At 38.6% G+C, this 19,080-nt stretch overlaps 1 protein-coding gene across 3 annotated transcripts in view; it reads right to left on the minus strand.

Annotated features, from left to right (window-relative positions):
- Positions 1 to 246: 246 nt before the first annotated feature.
- LOC106174089 (uncharacterized) overlaps positions 247 to 19,080 on the minus strand; it is a 30,820-nt gene continuing 11,986 nt past the window's right edge. For all 3 annotated transcript variants that reach the window (XM_013555481.2, XM_013555480.2, XM_086995449.1), the window contains exons 2-3: positions 16,652 to 18,357; positions 247 to 3,444 (exon numbers count right to left, since the gene is read on the minus strand). In XM_013555481.2, coding sequence (XP_013410935.2) covers positions 3,206 to 3,444; positions 16,652 to 18,332 — 1,920 coding nt within the window. In that variant the 5' untranslated portion in view covers positions 18,333 to 18,357 and the 3' untranslated portion in view covers positions 247 to 3,205. The remainder of the gene's footprint in view (positions 3,445 to 16,651; positions 18,358 to 19,080) is intronic.

A 19,080-nucleotide genomic window follows, 5' to 3' on the forward strand; every position in this document is an offset into this window, starting at 1 on the left:
ACCAGAAATGCGCCCTCTATCTTGAGAAATAAATGGTGAGATTCCAGAGACGAGAGCTGAAAAGGGAGAAAGGAAGAGAAGGGGGAAGAGAAAAGTGGGGAAATGGTTGGATTTTGTAAATTTGTATAACGTCTTTTAAGAAATCATAGTTTATAGAAACTATTCTTTAAAGCAGCTGTTGTAATGTGTCTTCCGATTAAAATTTACATAAAGATGTTTTGTAAAATCATAGCACACGATTTTCCCCAAATTTCACTATCTTTATTTTCTTTTTATTCCAAATAAATAAATAATTTATACGTTCATAAATCTATTAACACATGTACATAAGTTACACATACACAAATTACTGTTTTATTCACAGCACTTATAAATAATAATAACAATAATAAAAAGAAAAACACAAAACACGCACTTGATAAAATTACCAAACACATTTGAAGTTTCAACAATAATATGGTTCCTAGACTGGAAATTGAACATGCTCGCACTGCTTTTGTCCACAGCCGACAAACCAGGTTGTTTATTAAACACGCGTCCTATCACTTACTTAAATAACCGAAATATCAGTCATGGGACCCTCCAAACAAAAACCTCTCTGTCGAGGTGTTGGCAACAGAACTTTTCGTACGAAAACGCGGTCAGTGCACTGCTGTAAGCATACTTCACATCGTCGTCTTATTATTGTTTAAATCATACTACTGACATGTTGCTACTCTTTCTCTTTTACCAACATGTACTATCATAAAACTGTTCTATTCTTGTACCTAAGCAAAACAAATAACCAGAACAGAAAATGAAATGTCAAACAATCAGTGTCAGTAAACATATGGAACTCTGTCAAAAGAATACATTTTCAGCAGTTTACGAGCAACTCCATCTATCAATCGCGAAAATAAAAATATCCTTTAACATTAAATGTAAAAAGTTACAATTTTCGGCTTAACGCCAGGCATTTCTGCAAATAGTTTTGCTGCTATGAATAATGAAATCACAACTCTAAAGGCACATTTACAGCCACGTAACACATAGTCCTGTGGGTGCAACTTCTCTTCCACTGGTCGTCTGATTAAGCTCTCTGAAGGCGGCAGGTAAACTAATTTTCCCGAAGTAAGTCCCCTGGTTCAGCGGTGAACGTTGAAACTGTGGGACTCATTTGTTGCCTCTGGTGAGCTTTGAATAATCAAACGACCTTGAGATAGTTCGAAATCATCTAAGATACCAAATGAGACTGTCACCACAGCGTGACGTCATACGAGACTGACAAGATCTTTGGGAGGGGGGTAACATAATTTGTAGCGATAAGATTGCAACTCTTAGTAAGCAATACAGAACAGATACGCATTACATGTTTAATTCGTGCTGTTCTGCAACTGATTGTGATATTTCCCACCCCATCCTTCTCCAAATCCAGTCAAAAGTGGCTTAGGCCTATCTCAGATGATTTCCATGTTGACTGTAAACGCACCTTTCAGTTGTAGTGGGACAAGGGAAGTGCTGGTAAATAATAGCAATGAGATTGCGTGAACTAATTTTTTAAGTAAGATGAGGTCACACTTACATAAGAGAGGTAGATCCAAAATGTTTTGCTCAAGATGTTTAAAATTCTAAACCTAGGACACGAATTAAATGATCCTGATGAATACCTTTCATGTGTTTTCTGACTCGTTCTCAAAGTGAGTACGGTGTCCTCTGCGTAACGAGGTAAGAAACTATACACATCCAATCATTTTTGATGAAATAAATAACTTAACTTACGTTTCATAAACAATGCCGAAATTTTAAACATATATGTTCTTGTCAAAAACGTTTAGGATCTACGGAGGTAGAACTAGTAATTAATAAGTTACTTCCGTAAAACCCAACATACTACTGCATGCATTTACGGAAATAGCCAAATACCAACAATTGTGGTTATAGTGTAGATACAATTGGTTCAGTGCATCAAATGACTACGAGGTAAATCTTATCAATAGTGATTATCTAAAACAAAAGATGAGGATATAAATAAGTCAAAAAGTGATGAGGTAAAAATAGAGTTCTTTAATTTATCCACGATTTCTAAAGCATGATGAATAAAGACTCCACACATTCGGGGTACCTCAAAAGAACTAAGTGCGAACAAATTTTCGGTCAATAAATAAAAGCAATGAATAAAAGCATGTTTTATATGCAAGGGTATTCATTTGTTTAGGGATAAAATCACCAACAAATGAGACAAATAGCAAACAAATGAAAATAAAATGGATAAATATTGTTATGTCCATCTACACGTTGAACATTAACTTAACGACAACAGCATCATTGAAAATAAGTTAAAATCAAATTGAAAGCACCTCATTCGAAATGAAATCAGGGCCTGAGAGATTGCAATCCTCGTAAGCGCAAAAGGACACACATCATGTAAACGTCACTTTCACGTCATTTCGACGTCAACATGACGTCACGCGCCAACTAGTAGACCGTATAAATGGAGATAAAGGAGGTCAACTGCTTACAGTATTTCGTCTTTGTTTTTGTTTCTGTCTAGAACTGTACTTTCTTTTTTCGTTGTATTCTTGACGGGCTCCGATTGCTAGGTTTTCAACAGTTGGGTGTTTACATTTGGTAAATTTTTACAGTCTGTGGTTCATTATGCTGTCCAATTCAAAATAATTTCTACGTGTTTTTAATCATAAAACATAAAACTGAGATCACTTCAACTAAGCCCTGACAAACTGTCGACGTTGAAATAAATATATCTTAAAATGAAGTCACACACACACACGCACACATACCTGGTTATCACTAATTAACCCCACCCCTAACCCTTGAAACAGAAACCTCATTTTCAACATCACTCAAACCATTTTTCGGAATAAGCATTGGTCGAGGAAGAAGTTCCTATCATAATGAGCTTCCAGTTTACAGTATATATATTGTAATTGCGATCAATCGGAAAGCCTGGGCTGATTTTGGGTATCATTTATGGAATTACACGTAGTGAACTGACAAAACGTAAGTCCACCGGAAAGTCTGTCGTGTCATTCACATATGTCACTGTTTAGAGCAGTTCACTTTCTGTTCCATTACATTTATCTCAGACACTAGACCCTCCACAGTTGGGTGATCCTTTCAGATGATTCCGTGGCTCATGATTCGAGGGACGGATTCAGCCGACGTGCCCCCAAAGGAAACTATACATCACACATACTGTTAGCATTCTCTAGGTGAGTAGACTTCTCAATAGGTCCTCCAGATGTGTATTGCTACACTTTAACTGTCCACAGAACAGGTTCTCTATCACCCTGACGTTCACGCTTAGTAGCGAGGGCAGAGCCATGAGAAGTCGGGTGTATTTCAAGGTTTCTTCGGGACCCGTGGTCCCAATATCTTCGCGGAGGAGCTGGAAGACGCTTTGGTAAATTTTCTCAATGTGGTCGCGATCGGTGAGCTCTAAACTTCCTGGAAAATATAAAAGATATAAAGGCTTTATTCATAAATAAATCGTGATAATACGTCATATCGTAAACGTGATTTATGCCTATAGAAAAACAAATGAGATTGGACCACGTGCAACGTGACAGATTGTAAGCTTTTTCACGTCGTTGCAACTGTATATGTTCTGTCATGTACAGGACTTAATACTCCAAAATTATCCACGAGTTCGCGTTATGTGGTTTAGGCGGAAGTTAATTAAAATGGTCGTGTTGAGCGCAGGGCTCTGCTTCGGTGATTTTCTGACTTGAAGCATACATAGTTCAAGCTGTCAATCTCTTAAAACATAGGCACTGCTTTATCAAATGGGCATGCTGCTAGATGAAAAAAGGCCTTAATAATTCATTTCATAACTTTCAAACAAATCGACTTGATGGTCTTTTATTTAAGTTTGCGTCATGTTTATGGTATTTATAAACGAATGGCTTAGTTAACCAAATGGTTGGCCTTCAAATTCAGGGAATCGTGACTTCCTTATAGTCTGTAAATAGCATGTTGCAGCCGTACTAAACGATGAGTTTAAGACAGATCTAGGGCGGTCCAGTGGGCCTTAAGACAGGTCCAGTGCTAGTAAGAGACTGCTTGGTTTTTCCAAGTATAACTACCTTTTTACAGTTTTCTGGTTTATCCCTTTCGCTCTATCTCTCTATCATACATACACAGACACACGAGCGCGCACGCGTCCCCCCCCCCCCCCCCCCCCCCCCACACACACACACACACACTACAGATGAAAAGCACAGTAAGTGCAAAAGTGCACTTTGTTCACCTACGCAGCTGGTTATTTTAAGGAATTCTGCGGATCGTAAAATCAATTACGACGGCATGGTACACGAATGCGCTTTTTTCCCTCCGGGTCTCCAGTTGAACGTGTACTTTTCATGACGGCGACCTGACCTTGAGAAACTCGGTTAATTATCCAAAGTGAACGACTTCGCCATAGTTATTATCTACAGTATCTAAAATAACACTGGATTCGCATCTGTTAATATTCGAAAGCACTGACTGGCACCAGAGCCATTGCCAAGAACTCTTTAGTTTCACCTGCTAACAGAGGATAACCGACCTAACGGTGTTAAACTATACCAAGGTTAATGACTGGAAGAATCATGGGAGGCACGACTGCAAGTAGAATGACAATATATTTGTCTCAATACACATGAGCTTTTCTCCAGAAGGACAATAAGACAGAATTAGTTCTAACTCAAAGGCCCAATACATGTACAAGTACAGGCGAACTGTCCTTGTGCAACAATTACATCTATCCCATTTTCACTAGACCCAGTTGCAAATTGATTCACTTAGCTAAAATGCGTAGACTGTACCTAAACAGAGACAACTTATGCATGTACATTTAATATACAGGGAATGCGCTGATTATGCCTACCAAAACCAAATTTAGCAACGATCGCTAACGTTATCGACCACCTTAACAATGTAACAAATATTTAGGTAGGTCGCCCCAACCTCGGCTTATACTATGGCGGCATTCTACCTTTGATAACCCTTATGTCATCAATTATTGATGATTGAACAACTGAACACAGAAATAGGAGTCACGGAACGCTATGTACGGATTTCGTCGCGTTTTTGATACAATTGTCAAACGTCAAGTTTGCATTCTTTGTTCATTCAAGTGCCCCGCACTCCTGTATGTATTCAAGGAGCAGTCATTTCTCCAAAACACGTTTACAACAAAATGAGAAACTATTTTACATTGTCACCTACACTTATATATAATTACAGACACAAAACATCAAAATATTATAAAGATAATACGATATAAAATTAACTGCCCCAAAGAGTGAGAGACACGACAAACGATTTCAACGAACAATATTAATAGAATGATACAATAAATCCAACCAAGTTGATTATTATGCTTATAACCGATAAAATACGACACAAATCGATAAAGATATTGACTGACTACCACACAGTATTTCATGGCGTCATTGTAAATGTATTTTACTGTGTATCCTTAAAATTGTGCCTAAGCTTCCTGTCACGCACGCCGAAAATAATCGACTCTTGATTCTTATCAGGAAGTCTGGGACTGAAGGGAATATTAGTATGTGTTAAGACGCACTATTACCTTTATTAGTGTAAAGTACTTTCGTACAATGTGACTCTAAACGGCAGGCTGACGCTTTCCTCGCAAAATTTTCAATGGCCTCTTCAAAAGACCATTTTCTTTTAAAAGTACACTCGGGCTGGACAATTCACCACAGACTTGAGCTTTATTCTTTACATAACATACGAAATGCAAAAAATAAGTTAAATTCACACTGCGCGTTGCCTAAGACACGTAGAGATGCACTGGACTGTGAAACATCAACTCTCCTCTTACATACTCAGACGTTGGTGAGACGATTGCCGCTTGCCTTGCTTCAGCTTCGTTGCCAATGCAACCATTTACGCCACTGCAAAAGCCAAACTGAGACGTCTGGGCGGAAACTGTTTCTGTCTGGAGAAAACGTGGAAGGGGTTCATTATATTATACACGGACGGAATAACACCATAGCAGACCGCGCTAGTTTGCAAGACCAAGGTCAGATGTGATGGATTACCGCAGACGCTGCACCCCGACAGCTCACTTTAAAAAATACAGTATAGAACTATAAATATATGCGACATTGCAAGCCCCAAGCCCTGCCTCGAAATATTATTTTGTCTTACTCTTTACGCCAAATCTAATCAAATTTTTCAAGAATGACTGCTCTACCCCCATCCCTGCGACATTATAAAATGAAATAACTGAGTTCTGAACGAATCATTATCCGTTTAGACTGCGATGTCTTCCTGTCATTTCAGAACAAAATACCGACATAAAGCACTTTTATTTGAGGGATTTTATCGTTTTCAAGGCTTAAATAAGGTTTAAATTGGAAAAAGATAATCGGTTTTGCAGACAAGCACAGTAGACAAAAATATGACTTCGGGGCATTTTCGAACACGCACAGTTTAATTTGCGTTTCGTGCACGTATCGAAAATAATAAAAGAAATCAATTTGCACCTTATTTTTAACTCCAGTAGGTTCAGTGTCTGGGTAACATGACACTGGTAGAAGTGCATCACGGCTTCGTACCCTGAGCTAAAACATATATTCTGAGTCATTTCCCGTTGTGGACAGAATATGACGTTAATCATATATCGAAAGGATGTATACACGAGAGGCTTCAGCATCTAATTACCACAATCTCCTTCAGCAAACAAATTAAAAACTTCAGTAGAAAATTTAGGGGGATCAAAACTCCCCATAACAGTCTCACTGACTGTTCACTAGAACCGAAGGGTATGGCATGCCGGTAACGGTCATTCTGCCTCCTTGGTAAAGGCGAGCCGCCGACTCTGGACTAACCCAATTTCCCCCAATTCCACTATCTGAGTGTTAATCACGGTTCTACCTCGTGCAAGGCCTTCACCTACTTTCCCACTTTTCGAATCACGCTTGGGATATTAAAGGTTGATTGACATATTGGATACAGTACAGTACAGTACAGACCGATAACCGGCCTCTGCCTCATCACCGTCAAAGTTTTAGTAAAAAGTCAGAGGAATACCAGAAATTACGAGAGGCATGATTAACTGCCCACCCACATCAAAGAGTACCCTCTACCTGGGCAACAGATGGAATTTTCACAAGATATTCACAGATGTGTCTTTAAATAAATAGACAGTCATTTGACTCACTGGCTTTTTGAAAATTTGACTATAATATCAGACACCCTGGTAGTGGGTCATCAAGTGTGCACCATATCTGACGTTACAGACGGTCCACCTCTGTAAAAGGACAATTTCGCCCTGCCTCTTTATTCTCTGTCGACCGCTAATTTCATCAAATAAGCAGAAAAGATTACCGTTCTATTTTTGTCCATTCGCCAAAACTCGATCCTGTCCTCAAATAATTTTACGTTGGTCTTGTCCCAGATAAAGGGCAACAGAGTGTGAGTGACCTTAATTTGTTAAGAAGTCGTCTGGGGTTTTAAATGAACTTAAAGCGGGCCATTTTATGCCCATACGTCCATGTTGATATCGTAGATAAAAACGTAATCAGTGATAGCGCTGTATGTGATTGGTGTACAACACGCCTGACTACAGATACTGACGTGTCCCCAAACCGCGGCCATGTGTCATTTTAGCTTTACACTTGGATTCTACAAGTCGTCGCACAATTTTACAACACATAAATGTGTTGCGAGACAGCTCTAAAACCCTTTTCGTTCTCAGAGAGAAATAGAGAGAGAGATTCATTTGCATGTAGTTAGAAAATCGGGAAATAAAAACTGAGGAAGGCCTTTGAAAGGCTATTAAATTGATTTTTTATTGACAAATATTTTTAGTTAAAGCTCCATTTTTTCTCAAACCACAAACGTCCTGAGAGAAGTACGTGCCTAGGCAATAAAAACACTCTACAATACTTACAACCTTGAACCATGGATGCAGAGAATCGGTGAACATCCAGGTCACACAACAGACGAAATATATACACGTTTGCCTCAGTAGGCGATAAGCTATCGTATGACCGATTTCATGTCCACATTCAAGTTGAGGATAAAGTAGATTAAATAGGTGACCGCATTTCTTATGAACTATGAGCTTTATAATACACACCACGCGGTATGCATGAGGAGCACGTGAACACTATGTCTATATGCAATACCATCAACGAGGAACGAAAAAAATCCCAGTTAAAAATAACTCGCTTATGGGTGAGATTAATTACCTTAAGTGAGGTTAACTACCTTGCGAAATTGTGAATTTAGGGGAAAGTTCTACATGCGTGGCAACAACACACATACTTATAGTGCTGAATACACAAGAAGACAATTATACACACACACACAAATAAACAAAAATCCCTTGAATAACTTTAAGCTTAAAATGTATCAATACGATTTCCTTCAACATAACTTAAACTCACTAAATCTGCATTTCCAAGTGAATGCCAGATAAATGTGTACAGAAGACATTATGGCTTCCAGGCATTGGTTAACCGGGGCGTCTGAGGACACAACGCCCCACGCCCTACAGATATCTGTGCCAAACATAAACACGTTTAGGACAGTGGCCTTAAAAACCTTCACCTGATATTTCACCTCAATCACGATCGCGTTCTCGGACGCCTCCATAGAAATCCACGTCCTGCCAGACGCAATTCAAACACTCAATAAGACCTTTATTTGCACAGCGTCACGACGAGTATGATCTTTTTACTGTGCTCTTCGCATTTGTGTATAGAATGATTATCAGAACAACCCGGGCACCTCTTGCTTCTTGCCCAGTCTAAACTTTACCTATTTATTAAACAAAAGTTTTAACTTTTAAAATTCAAACATGATTCCTAGTTAAATTGTGCCATTTCCCACCGAAAGTTCGCGTTCTCCAGTTTCGATGGCCTTTATGCGCCTGTTGGAATTCATATTTTGTAACCTTCTTTGAATATCTAATAATAAAAATTAGCAAACAAGGCAGCAAAGCTGTCAAATGTACAGACAAAAAACAGGAAATAACTATGCACAAAATAGGCTACTGTCAATTCTGATGCAAAAGTACATTATGTTAAACTGCAAATTCAACATCGAATTTTAATTATGCTCAACAGGTAATACCAATGTAAGTAAAATGTGTAACAAGTTCACACTTTGAAAATGTATAACTTCCAGAAAAAGAAGCCAATTAGACTGCTTTTCCAACTCAGGCTGCATTTTAGTCCTGTATTTCTTTTTTGAAAGTTTGGCAATCATAAGTAACATGGTTTTCCCATAATGGTCATCATGGCAGCAGCACCCAAAATTGTGTTTTCTTCTTTTCTGATGCCATATTACATAATGGTTAACAGCATAATGACCGTTAATTTTTAATAATACAATATACGTATCATGGATTTTCAGAAAATGTGACTAGCATGGGTCTTCAAGCCCGTGGAACTTCAAAGTCACACCTTGAAAATATGTGAAAAATTAAATTTTCACAAAAAAAAAAAAAAAAAAAAAAAAAAAAAAACGTTTAACTGGCAGTAAGAATTACCAAACAGACTGCATTGCCTACTGAAGCTGTATTTTAGTCCCATGTTTCTTTCCTGTAAGTTTGAGAACAGTAAGTGACATGTTTTTTTTTTAATGTTCATCAAGGGAGCAGTGCCCAAAATAGTTTTTTTTCAAATTTTGATGCAATATTGCATAATGTTTAACAGCATAATGACCATCAATTTTAATAATAAAATATTAGTATTATGGATATTCAGAAAATGTGACTAGCAAAGGTCTTCAGGCCCATGGAACTTCAAAGTCACAACTTGAAAATGCCAAAATGGAAACAAGACAGCACTGTTCTGAAATTTTTTTCCCAGTTTTAACAATTTCTGACATAAAACAAAATTAACAGTTTACTACCGTTTTTATATGATCAACTAAGAAAATTGATGAGATGGGAAAAATATTAATAGAGCAGCGTTAAATGTCCAATTTCTACCATTCTGAGATTCTGAACATAGTGAATGATTGAATCTGACAAACTGCAATGATATGAGTTTATTTCCATTTTTGAAACTTTATTACACAATACACGATAACAAGTTTACCATCATTTTTACATAATCAAGTAATGATGTTGTAAAGATGCAGGAAATGCCAAACAAACACTTTTACGTATCTTATTAATTAAAAATTGAAACTGTTAACATGCCTAAGAATTTAATCTGAGGAAATGTGAAAAAAACAGCATAACTTTAAAATAATGGCCCGATTATGCTGATTTTTGAACTCAACCTGCGTTTTAGCAAAAATGACCATTCCTGTGAGTTTAATGACAATTGGCCTATCTGTTTTTGGTATATTGTGTTTACAGTGTTGCATTTATGCTGAAAAATGAAAAAACAGAATAACTGCCAAAGTAGTGGCCCTATCATGCCGATTTTCGAACTTGACCTGTGTTATAGTAAGATCGATTACTCCTGTGAGTTTCATGACAACAGGCCTAACGGTTTTCCTTAAAATGTGTTTACAAGATGTCTGTACATAAAAATGTGTCTGTACATAAAAAATGGTTTGTTTGTTTGTTTGTTTGTTTACAAAACATGTTTTGATATGTTACAAGTGTCATCTTAGGAGTACAAAGAAACTTCCCGGGGTTTATCATTATTATTTTTAAACTGACAACGTTGGTCTACAACTACCTTAAATTAACACCTAATTTCATGAGACGACTATTAAACATGAGAATGACATTTACATTGCTTTGTCTCCAAGTATTCTAGGTATTAAACATACGAAATGACTTCAGGGATAATGCATTTTCCTATGTTGCACTCTCTATCCACAGCCATACTTACAGTGATAATAACTCTTCGTTTCGGCCAAAAAATTAATTTTCCTGGAGTAAACAACAATTTTCCCATACTTACCAATGGTTAATGAATCCATTTTTACATTCAAAGTTAGTCCCTGGTTTTTTTCTAAAAAGTTTGGTTTTTTGTTAAAATAACTCAAGAGATAATAACAGAGTATAGCCATCAATGGAGGTCACGTGGTCTAAAGACAAGCTCAGATATCAGAATAATAGCTATAACTGCCGTTTTGTGGTAAAACAGAATATATTATATTTCTATGAGTTATTCACAAATGTTTTTATTGTGAAATATAGATCTCATACGAAGAGTTATTATCCCTTTAAATGAACTGGTTTGCTCCCTGCGTGAGTTTTAACAAAATGTTTATTTGCGTAACGTATTTTATCCAAACCCTCTGCCAAAACCTTGCATAAACATTTTGCGAAGATCTTACTCTTTTTACAGGGCAAAATCTCTCCCTGTCACTGTCCTCTTTCAAGTCCGAAATAAAGAACAATTTTGTTTTTATGCTGACTTTAATAAAGTCATGGTAATCAGTGCTGGCTTGGGATAGGTTGTTGTCATCCCAGAGAAGTCTACTGTACAACTACCCTTCTGGGACAAAATTTTACCACAAAAGCCTGATAGTTTCCCTGCTCTCCCCCGACTACACTAGACTGTGCACTCACAGATTTAAGTGAAAACACGTGCTCTACTATCTGCCCCTTTTAAACCCAATCCTGTGTGCGGACCCGAGAACCTGAGTGTCTTCAGATTAAACTAGAGCGTCTGACCTTTGCCTCACAGACTCTATTATGTTCATGCCTGCTCGGGAATTCCGCTTACACCGATATCCTACTACGCATTCTAGACTAATCTGAATTTCCTTGAGTAAAGATCTTTCCGCGTATTTTAAGGGCAGCTGGTAAGTTGAAGCCTCTGGGTACCCTGAGTATGTGAGCAATTAAGTATGATTTCCTGTCTTTCTGATTTTTTAAACTCGTTTCATTAAAACAATTTTATCTAGCTTTTTTCTTGTATCCCCCTTTTCATCACTTTTTGTTAAATCGTTATGCATGAATGATGAATTAACAAAATGATGGGGACAACAAGATGGGGACAAAAAGGGTCGGTATTAAATAGATGTTTGAACAAAACAGGAAAGTGTTCAAAGCACCAAATTAAGACAGGAAATAAACTAGGGACGAATAACTAAATATCAGCGCGAAAGTAACATACATGGACCCACATACATAAGCAATTTAGGATTAAAAACGACATTAGTAACAGTAAGATGAAGTAAAACAACTTCAGTCACAATACTCCAGCACTACAGTATACAGAAGCACGCGCTACTGCTCCCGTATCTAGCCATGAAGACTCTTAAACTCAGGGTGACATGAGTTCTATTTGGCAAGTGATCAGAGCTGGGTAAAACATCGTCTGTGTGAACTAGTTCATAGCAATTTGATCCATATATTACTCATAGACAGCGCGCACCTTGGAGAGGTACTGGCAGGGTTCAGCGGGCAGCTGATGGCGTGGCTTTTTAACTGATTTAGACTGTTTATAAATAAGTGATAAATCAAATTTGATGAAAAATTCCAGTACCTGACCTCCAAATTTCCACAAGTTCTAGCTCCCCCTTATTGTATTAACTAACCATATATTTCTTTTCATTGTGAAATAATAACATTGTGTTTAATATAATAATGTGTTAAATCAATGCAGAAAGGACCAACCCCACTTACAGCTATTTCATTTAAACCCACAAAAACGACTATGTGACGGTAAGCAAGTCTTCTATGCTGTTTTGCGTCATCTAAATCATATCAACGATACAATTACACTACAGAGAAAACACGTTGATAGATCATTTTCGTTGTTGACAATCTTGAAGACCTTGAAGTAAGAGCAAATGCGTGCACAGAAATCCGCGGATGGGTATTTTAGATAACATATGCATATGGAATCTGATGCAATGAATCTGTCCAATGAAGGACAGTTTTGGAGTCCGCCAACCTTATGCTTGAAGGACTCAAGCAGAAGTCCACCAAGATCATTGTTGCACGGTCTTACTGCAGTGTGGGCAGAGACACGACTTAGGTCCGGCACATCCTACCCAGAGAGCAGTATCGACACCGCGGGCTCCCACCATTATCAACCAGGTCACAAACGCCGACCCTTAATCGCAGGACGATAAGAAGGAGTACCATAACTCACGCTACCTGTGCACAGTGTGATCGTGTTGGTTGTTTCGTATTTATTATGACTAACTCATCAAATCATCTGCGTCCTCTCCATCAAATAAACTTTGCCTCATAACATCAATTATCAATTATATATATTGTGTTTGTAGTGTTTGAGAACACGTAAACACGCCTTCTCGGGCACGCCGACTTGTTTTCCCGAACGACGACTGCAATGACAAAAGCGAACATCTACAAATAGTAACGCGACAGAAAGAAAACATTTCGTTGACCTTAACCGACCGTTTGTGTACTCGGTCGAATGTTCTAGTTTGCCTCTCGCTTCGTGTTCTCGGTGTTTCAATTTGAAATTCATTACATATATGCGATTAAATCATATCTCTCGTCACGTAAGAAATCACTGCAGCCTAAAGTAAAGTACTGAAACTAAAAACTGTCCACCTAAAGAACGCGATGTTCATATAATAAAGAACTGCTTGCCCTGACAAATACCATAATCGTTCTCATTCTTAACACTTATAATCGATACACTTTACGCAAAGTAGGATATTTATAGCAAAAAGAAAAGAAAAAATCCTATCAAATTATATATATATATATATATATATATATATATATATATATATATATTTTTTTTTTTTTTTTTTTTTTTTTTTTTTTTTTTTTGCGTATACGAGGCAGCCAGGTCTCCGTTCAGAACAGTTTTGTAGTGAGTCATTGATCCTAATAGCGGCAAGGGCTAAATAACCAACATCCCGACCTAATAGAACTGACAGTGGAAATTGGCTTCGGTTCGCAAAATGTTGGGAAAAAAAGATAAGAAGATAACTTTTCGACTTGAACCTGCTTTGTCGCGCCAAAAGAAAAAAAAAAACAATAAACAAAAATTGAACAAAAAGAGGATTCTTACCGGCAGACGTAATATGCACCAATCTTACTGCTTGAAGTAGGGACGCGCCCCAAACATCGATATGTTCTCCCGAAAGAGCACTGAGATGAATGGAATATTATTTCTTCTATTCAGTTTTCTCGACCTTGAAATTGACCTGTATCCCAATGAAAGGAACTATTTTACAAGTCACCGTGAATTCGTTTTGAATGTTATTTATTCGAACATTATCACAATTCTTATCTCTCTCTCCCCGTCTGTCCCGTCGACAATTGATCACTCCAGGGTCATTTGCAAAGTACAGGCTTCACAACGCAAGGCATTACGTTCAAAACCCTGCCTTGCATTAGCATGTACGGTGCCCTCCTAAATACAGTGCTAACTGCAACCTCAGAATTGTTTTTCTCGTCGTATAATCGATACATCAAGTGCTATAAAAAAAAAAACAAAGTACTTTAAGAAACCAAGCAGCTAACTTCTGTCACTGTACTATCATTACAAAATTACGACGCATCAAGATGGGTCTCCTGACTTTTTCTTGCAGCCTGATTCTTGTCAACCATCCTGATTTCATGCTCTGTTCGACTGCTTCGTCAGCCATTGGCTTCATTAGTTCAGTAAGAACACACATCTCTATTATGGACTTTCTACTCTCTCTCTCTCTCTCTGATTGTATCCGTGTGTGTACTTCACACACACACACACACACACACACACACATTTTCCCTCATGTTTACTTTGTCAGAAGATTCAGCTTCCAGGAAAATAAAACGGGAAGCTGTAATTTACAAGATATATGCCGTCATAACGCCTACAACGTTCAAAGACACCATTCATACAATGTCTTCACTCTAGAAGCCTTCAGGAGGTTATGGAGACCAAAGGGAGGGTTATAAATCTTTCCCAGCATTACTTAAAACATGACCGTGTCATAAATACAACAGAAAGCAGTTCAATTCAAATTCTGTTTAGCAATCAAAATTTGCTCATTAGTACCAGGAAGTGTCTATATTTTCAGATAATCAGCTCACGATTTAAAGATTAAGCACACGCGTCCTAAGAACTGTACCACTATGACGCGAGTTATTCGTGGCGTTGATCTGAGGACAAGTGAAGCTGCATGTGTAACGGGATCCGCCCATCACATGACTGCCGTGTAACCTGTCTGACCGCAGTGACACTAAGCCACTTGCCATGCTTATATAACACACCACTTATGGTGCACAACGGAACGTGACACTTTTGTAACGTACGGTGACTTGCAAAAGTACGATTGAAAAAGATTCCTCCTTCATACCAGACATCGTGATAATGTTTACACATGGGGATCGTAGACGGCATATATTTCATGTGATAATAATTCTGTGCAAAAACCGCGATGCGCTTGTTCAATACAGTGACTTTACCTTTAAATCTACATTTTTTAACCATGAAAAGGGGAGAGTCAAAAAATAATTTAAGAAATGAGACGAGCAAAGTGAAGCTTACCATTACAGCGTTGAGACCAGGAAGTCATATAGTTATATTAAATGATAATGCCTAATAAAATAAAACCGAAATCTATTTGCCCAAGTGTAAACCACTGAAAAAAATCACTTTTGCCGTTTAGATCACGGGCATCGGTCGGGTTGTGTTAGTAAACTTGCAAGCCAGCCAGGGCAATTCACGCGGGAGCCTCAAAACTCTATTTCGCACACGCATCAGTTCACAACATGCGGAAACACACACGCACTGGTTTAATGTGTATGAACGCAGCACGTATAGATAGATTCTCCAGACCCAACTTATACGCACAGTCTGGCCTCGGTCTCAAAAGAGTACTCGTGCAAGGGCACGTTGTTATACTTAATTGGTAGGCAGGCACAGTAACTCTCTTAACTCTAAGTCAGTATGTTTTTTTCCTTGCTTGGTCCTCCTTGATTAACAAAATGTGCTAAATACATGTCCGGGTGGCACACCACGTGTCCGGGTAAGCCTTGCAGGTCGGGCACCACATCGAGTATGAGCTGATGACGTTTCTCAATACAAATAACTCAGCCAATGACGGCGTATCTATGGCAGTTCTGTTGTTACATTTAGAACTTCGAGAGAGTCGACCGGCGTTCAAAATTCTATAATTGGATATATACTTTGTTAACATTTACTGAAATTCGTATCAGATGAATGAATGAATGATTATATTTGTATGATAACGATGCCATATTTATGGCTATCAGGTGTGTCTGTCTTAAGATATAAGCTGCCTTCAATTTCCACTTATCATAATGATTTTCTTCATCAAACTGTCTTCTTGTAGGTAACTTTTTTCTCTATTACTGTGTAACAATGTTCAGTGACGTATCACCAAAACATGTACGAGGAACGGCGAATACGGCGCACCGCCTAAATACCTCGAAACTAAGGGTGTCATTATTTCTATCTAGAGTTAACCAGAATATTTTCATATATCATTCAGAATTTCAGGTCATTTTTCTGTTCATATGTCCTCCATCAGTAGCTAAGCATTTAGTTCAATGAACTGTTAGTTGAAAAGAGACTGACTGAAAGTGTAATATGAAACCTTTGAACCTTTGACCTTAAAGCCAACCTCTGACCTCTATCTTGACCACAATACCATAACTGACCTTTAATCCATGCACCTGTCTCTGGACAGCAAAGGTCATAGATAATTTTCTCACACATGATATATTCAACAGCATTCAGACACCTCATCATACATCACATACGACAAAAGCTGAACTTACCAGTGTGAAAAAGGACGGCCGTCCTAAGTAAGTCAAAAGTATGGCTGTTCAGACCGAGATTCCTGAACTTTTGGATCACACGCTCGATCTCCTCCACTCTCCCCACGGTGGGCGTGTCTTGGTTGACCGAGTTCCCACACTGACAGCTGGAGCATGAGGAGGACGAGGAAGACGCAACCGAAGCTGTGTCGCTTACGTCGTTGTAATGAGGAGTTACCACGAACTGAAAGTTGTTCTCTGACATAAACAGTAGGACGAGCCGAGCCCAAGACGCGTTTATGAGCCCAGCTTTGTCTCTAATTGTAAGTCGCTTGAAATTTTCCAAAGAATTGGCAAACTGAAAGGTTTTCGTCACCCAGTCTGAAACCCTGGAACTGACTGGTTGCAGATTTTTCTTGGCGAGTGTCACTGGAGTGTTGCTGGGAATTTGAGATGGTTTGAGCTTCGTATCAACCTTTACTTCTGCCATTCTGTAAGTCTCAGTAACGGGGCCCGAACATGTAGATGGTTTCTTATAACGTTCCAGCAAAACCTTCAATATAGAACCATCTACTTGGCAACAGGGCATATTTAACAGCCCAAGACCGTCGCCAAAGCCTTCAACGCTGTCACCAGAGGTGCTTTGTTGCAGGGCCATCTTGCGGTTGGCTTTCTTGCAAGACAAATCTATTGGCTGTTCGGTCTCTTGAATTGGCAATGATGCGGATGGTGGAGTAAATGGTGACATGGAACGCGATGACGATGAATAAGATGATGAGCACCTAAGGGGCGGTTTGCTATCGCTTGATGAGGCCTCAGCAAGTGCAGAAAACGAAGCTGTGCTCTGTGCAATTACTGGCGAGGGGGAGCTATAACCATTTGGAATGGACACACATTTTGTCCCAATTTCATGGGAATAATATCGAATACTTGGAGACATATTTCTGGTTACTGAGACCGGTGACCCGTTGTGGACAGGCGTCAAGCAACCAAGGGGACTTGGGGTGGACTTAGGACTGTTGCTTATAGACCGACACTCGGAAAAACCATTGAACCTCTCGGACCCGAGTTGTATGTCTGCTGCGGTTTCTTGATCAATTCTTACCCCCGAATGCGCCAATCTCAAAGAAGTTTTTCCTTTTTGCTGCAGAATGCATTTATCATAATAGTCCATACCTTTAAAGCCCATGAGTTGAGGAAGAGGTAAACTTTTTTGCCCAGAGCCCCAACCCCATTTTGAAGAGGGCAGGGGATTGCTCATCCTGTACTTCTCCTCGCCCTCCTCGTGGCGTCTTTGGTTATTAAGAATTTGCACATTTGCAGTTACCAGGTACTCCTCATTCATATTGGAACCATTGCTTCCTAAGTTGGTGATGGGGTACTTTTCAAGTTTAGGGCGCTTCGGTGACGGATTCAACCTGGCCGTATTCTTATCTGTCTCGTAAATTCTCCTTTTTGAAGAAGCCGCTAACGACGATGGCGGTGTCAATGATTCCTGCCTCACCATATATTTCGGATTAAAATCGAAGAAGTGTGGAGATCTTGTTGGCAGTTTGGTTGCCTGGAACCCGTTGAAACACGACTGGGACTCGTAAGGGATGTTGCCCGCGCCGCTGAGGAGATTTTGTAGGATCCGTGGCTCCTGCATGTGTGCCGGGCAGGGGCATGACGGGAGGTGGTCCAGGGTGGCTTCGGTCGTCATGGAGATGTGGGTTTGGTCAAACAATCTGTAAATATAAAATACTAACAATAAACACCGTGTTTACAGCAGGGAAATATTCATAAGAGCTATTGGCGTCGTATAATGCCACTAAAACGTGTCTGGAAACATTAAGCTTTATATATATACAAAATGTAGACAAGGCTGCAAAATCTGTTTAACAATAATAAAATGCTATAGCTATGATACACATATTGTTTAATCCATCTGTGGTGCAACAATACATTTTTATTATGTTAAACAGGGTGTTATTTCCAACCTTCACGAATTGGTAAACTAAATTTACAAGACAGCAAAGCTAACAGGAGCAGTGACATTTAAACGGCCAAAATAATGAACAAGCAACTTATCAAAGAAGGGTCAAAGAAAAAAGTGAATTTTGATGCAATATTATACAACGTATAACAGCATTGTCACTTCCAATTTACACTCTATGGTTTTACTCTGTACAATCAGAGTATGTAACTAGCGCAAGGCTTCAGACCCATGGGAAAACATACTCACAGCTGCCAATTTGTGAAAATTGTAAAGTTAATAAATAAAAGCTAAAAGCAAAAAATACTATTGTTTGGTACGGCTTTCGAACTCAATCTATATTGCACTGTAATTAAATAATTCTTGAAAGTTGGAGGCTTATTAAAAATACAGTTTTCTTTTTAGCTTCGGTGACAGTGCACAAAATGTTTTTTATCTTGGTACAATATTACTTAATGCTAATTTGTTTAAACGG

Source organism: Lingula anatina, chromosome 9 (assembly GCF_051362555.1).
Source record: "Lingula anatina isolate TDL-2025a chromosome 9, LinAna3.0, whole genome shotgun sequence".
NCBI lineage: Eukaryota > Metazoa > Brachiopoda > Lingulata > Lingulida > Lingulidae > Lingula > Lingula anatina.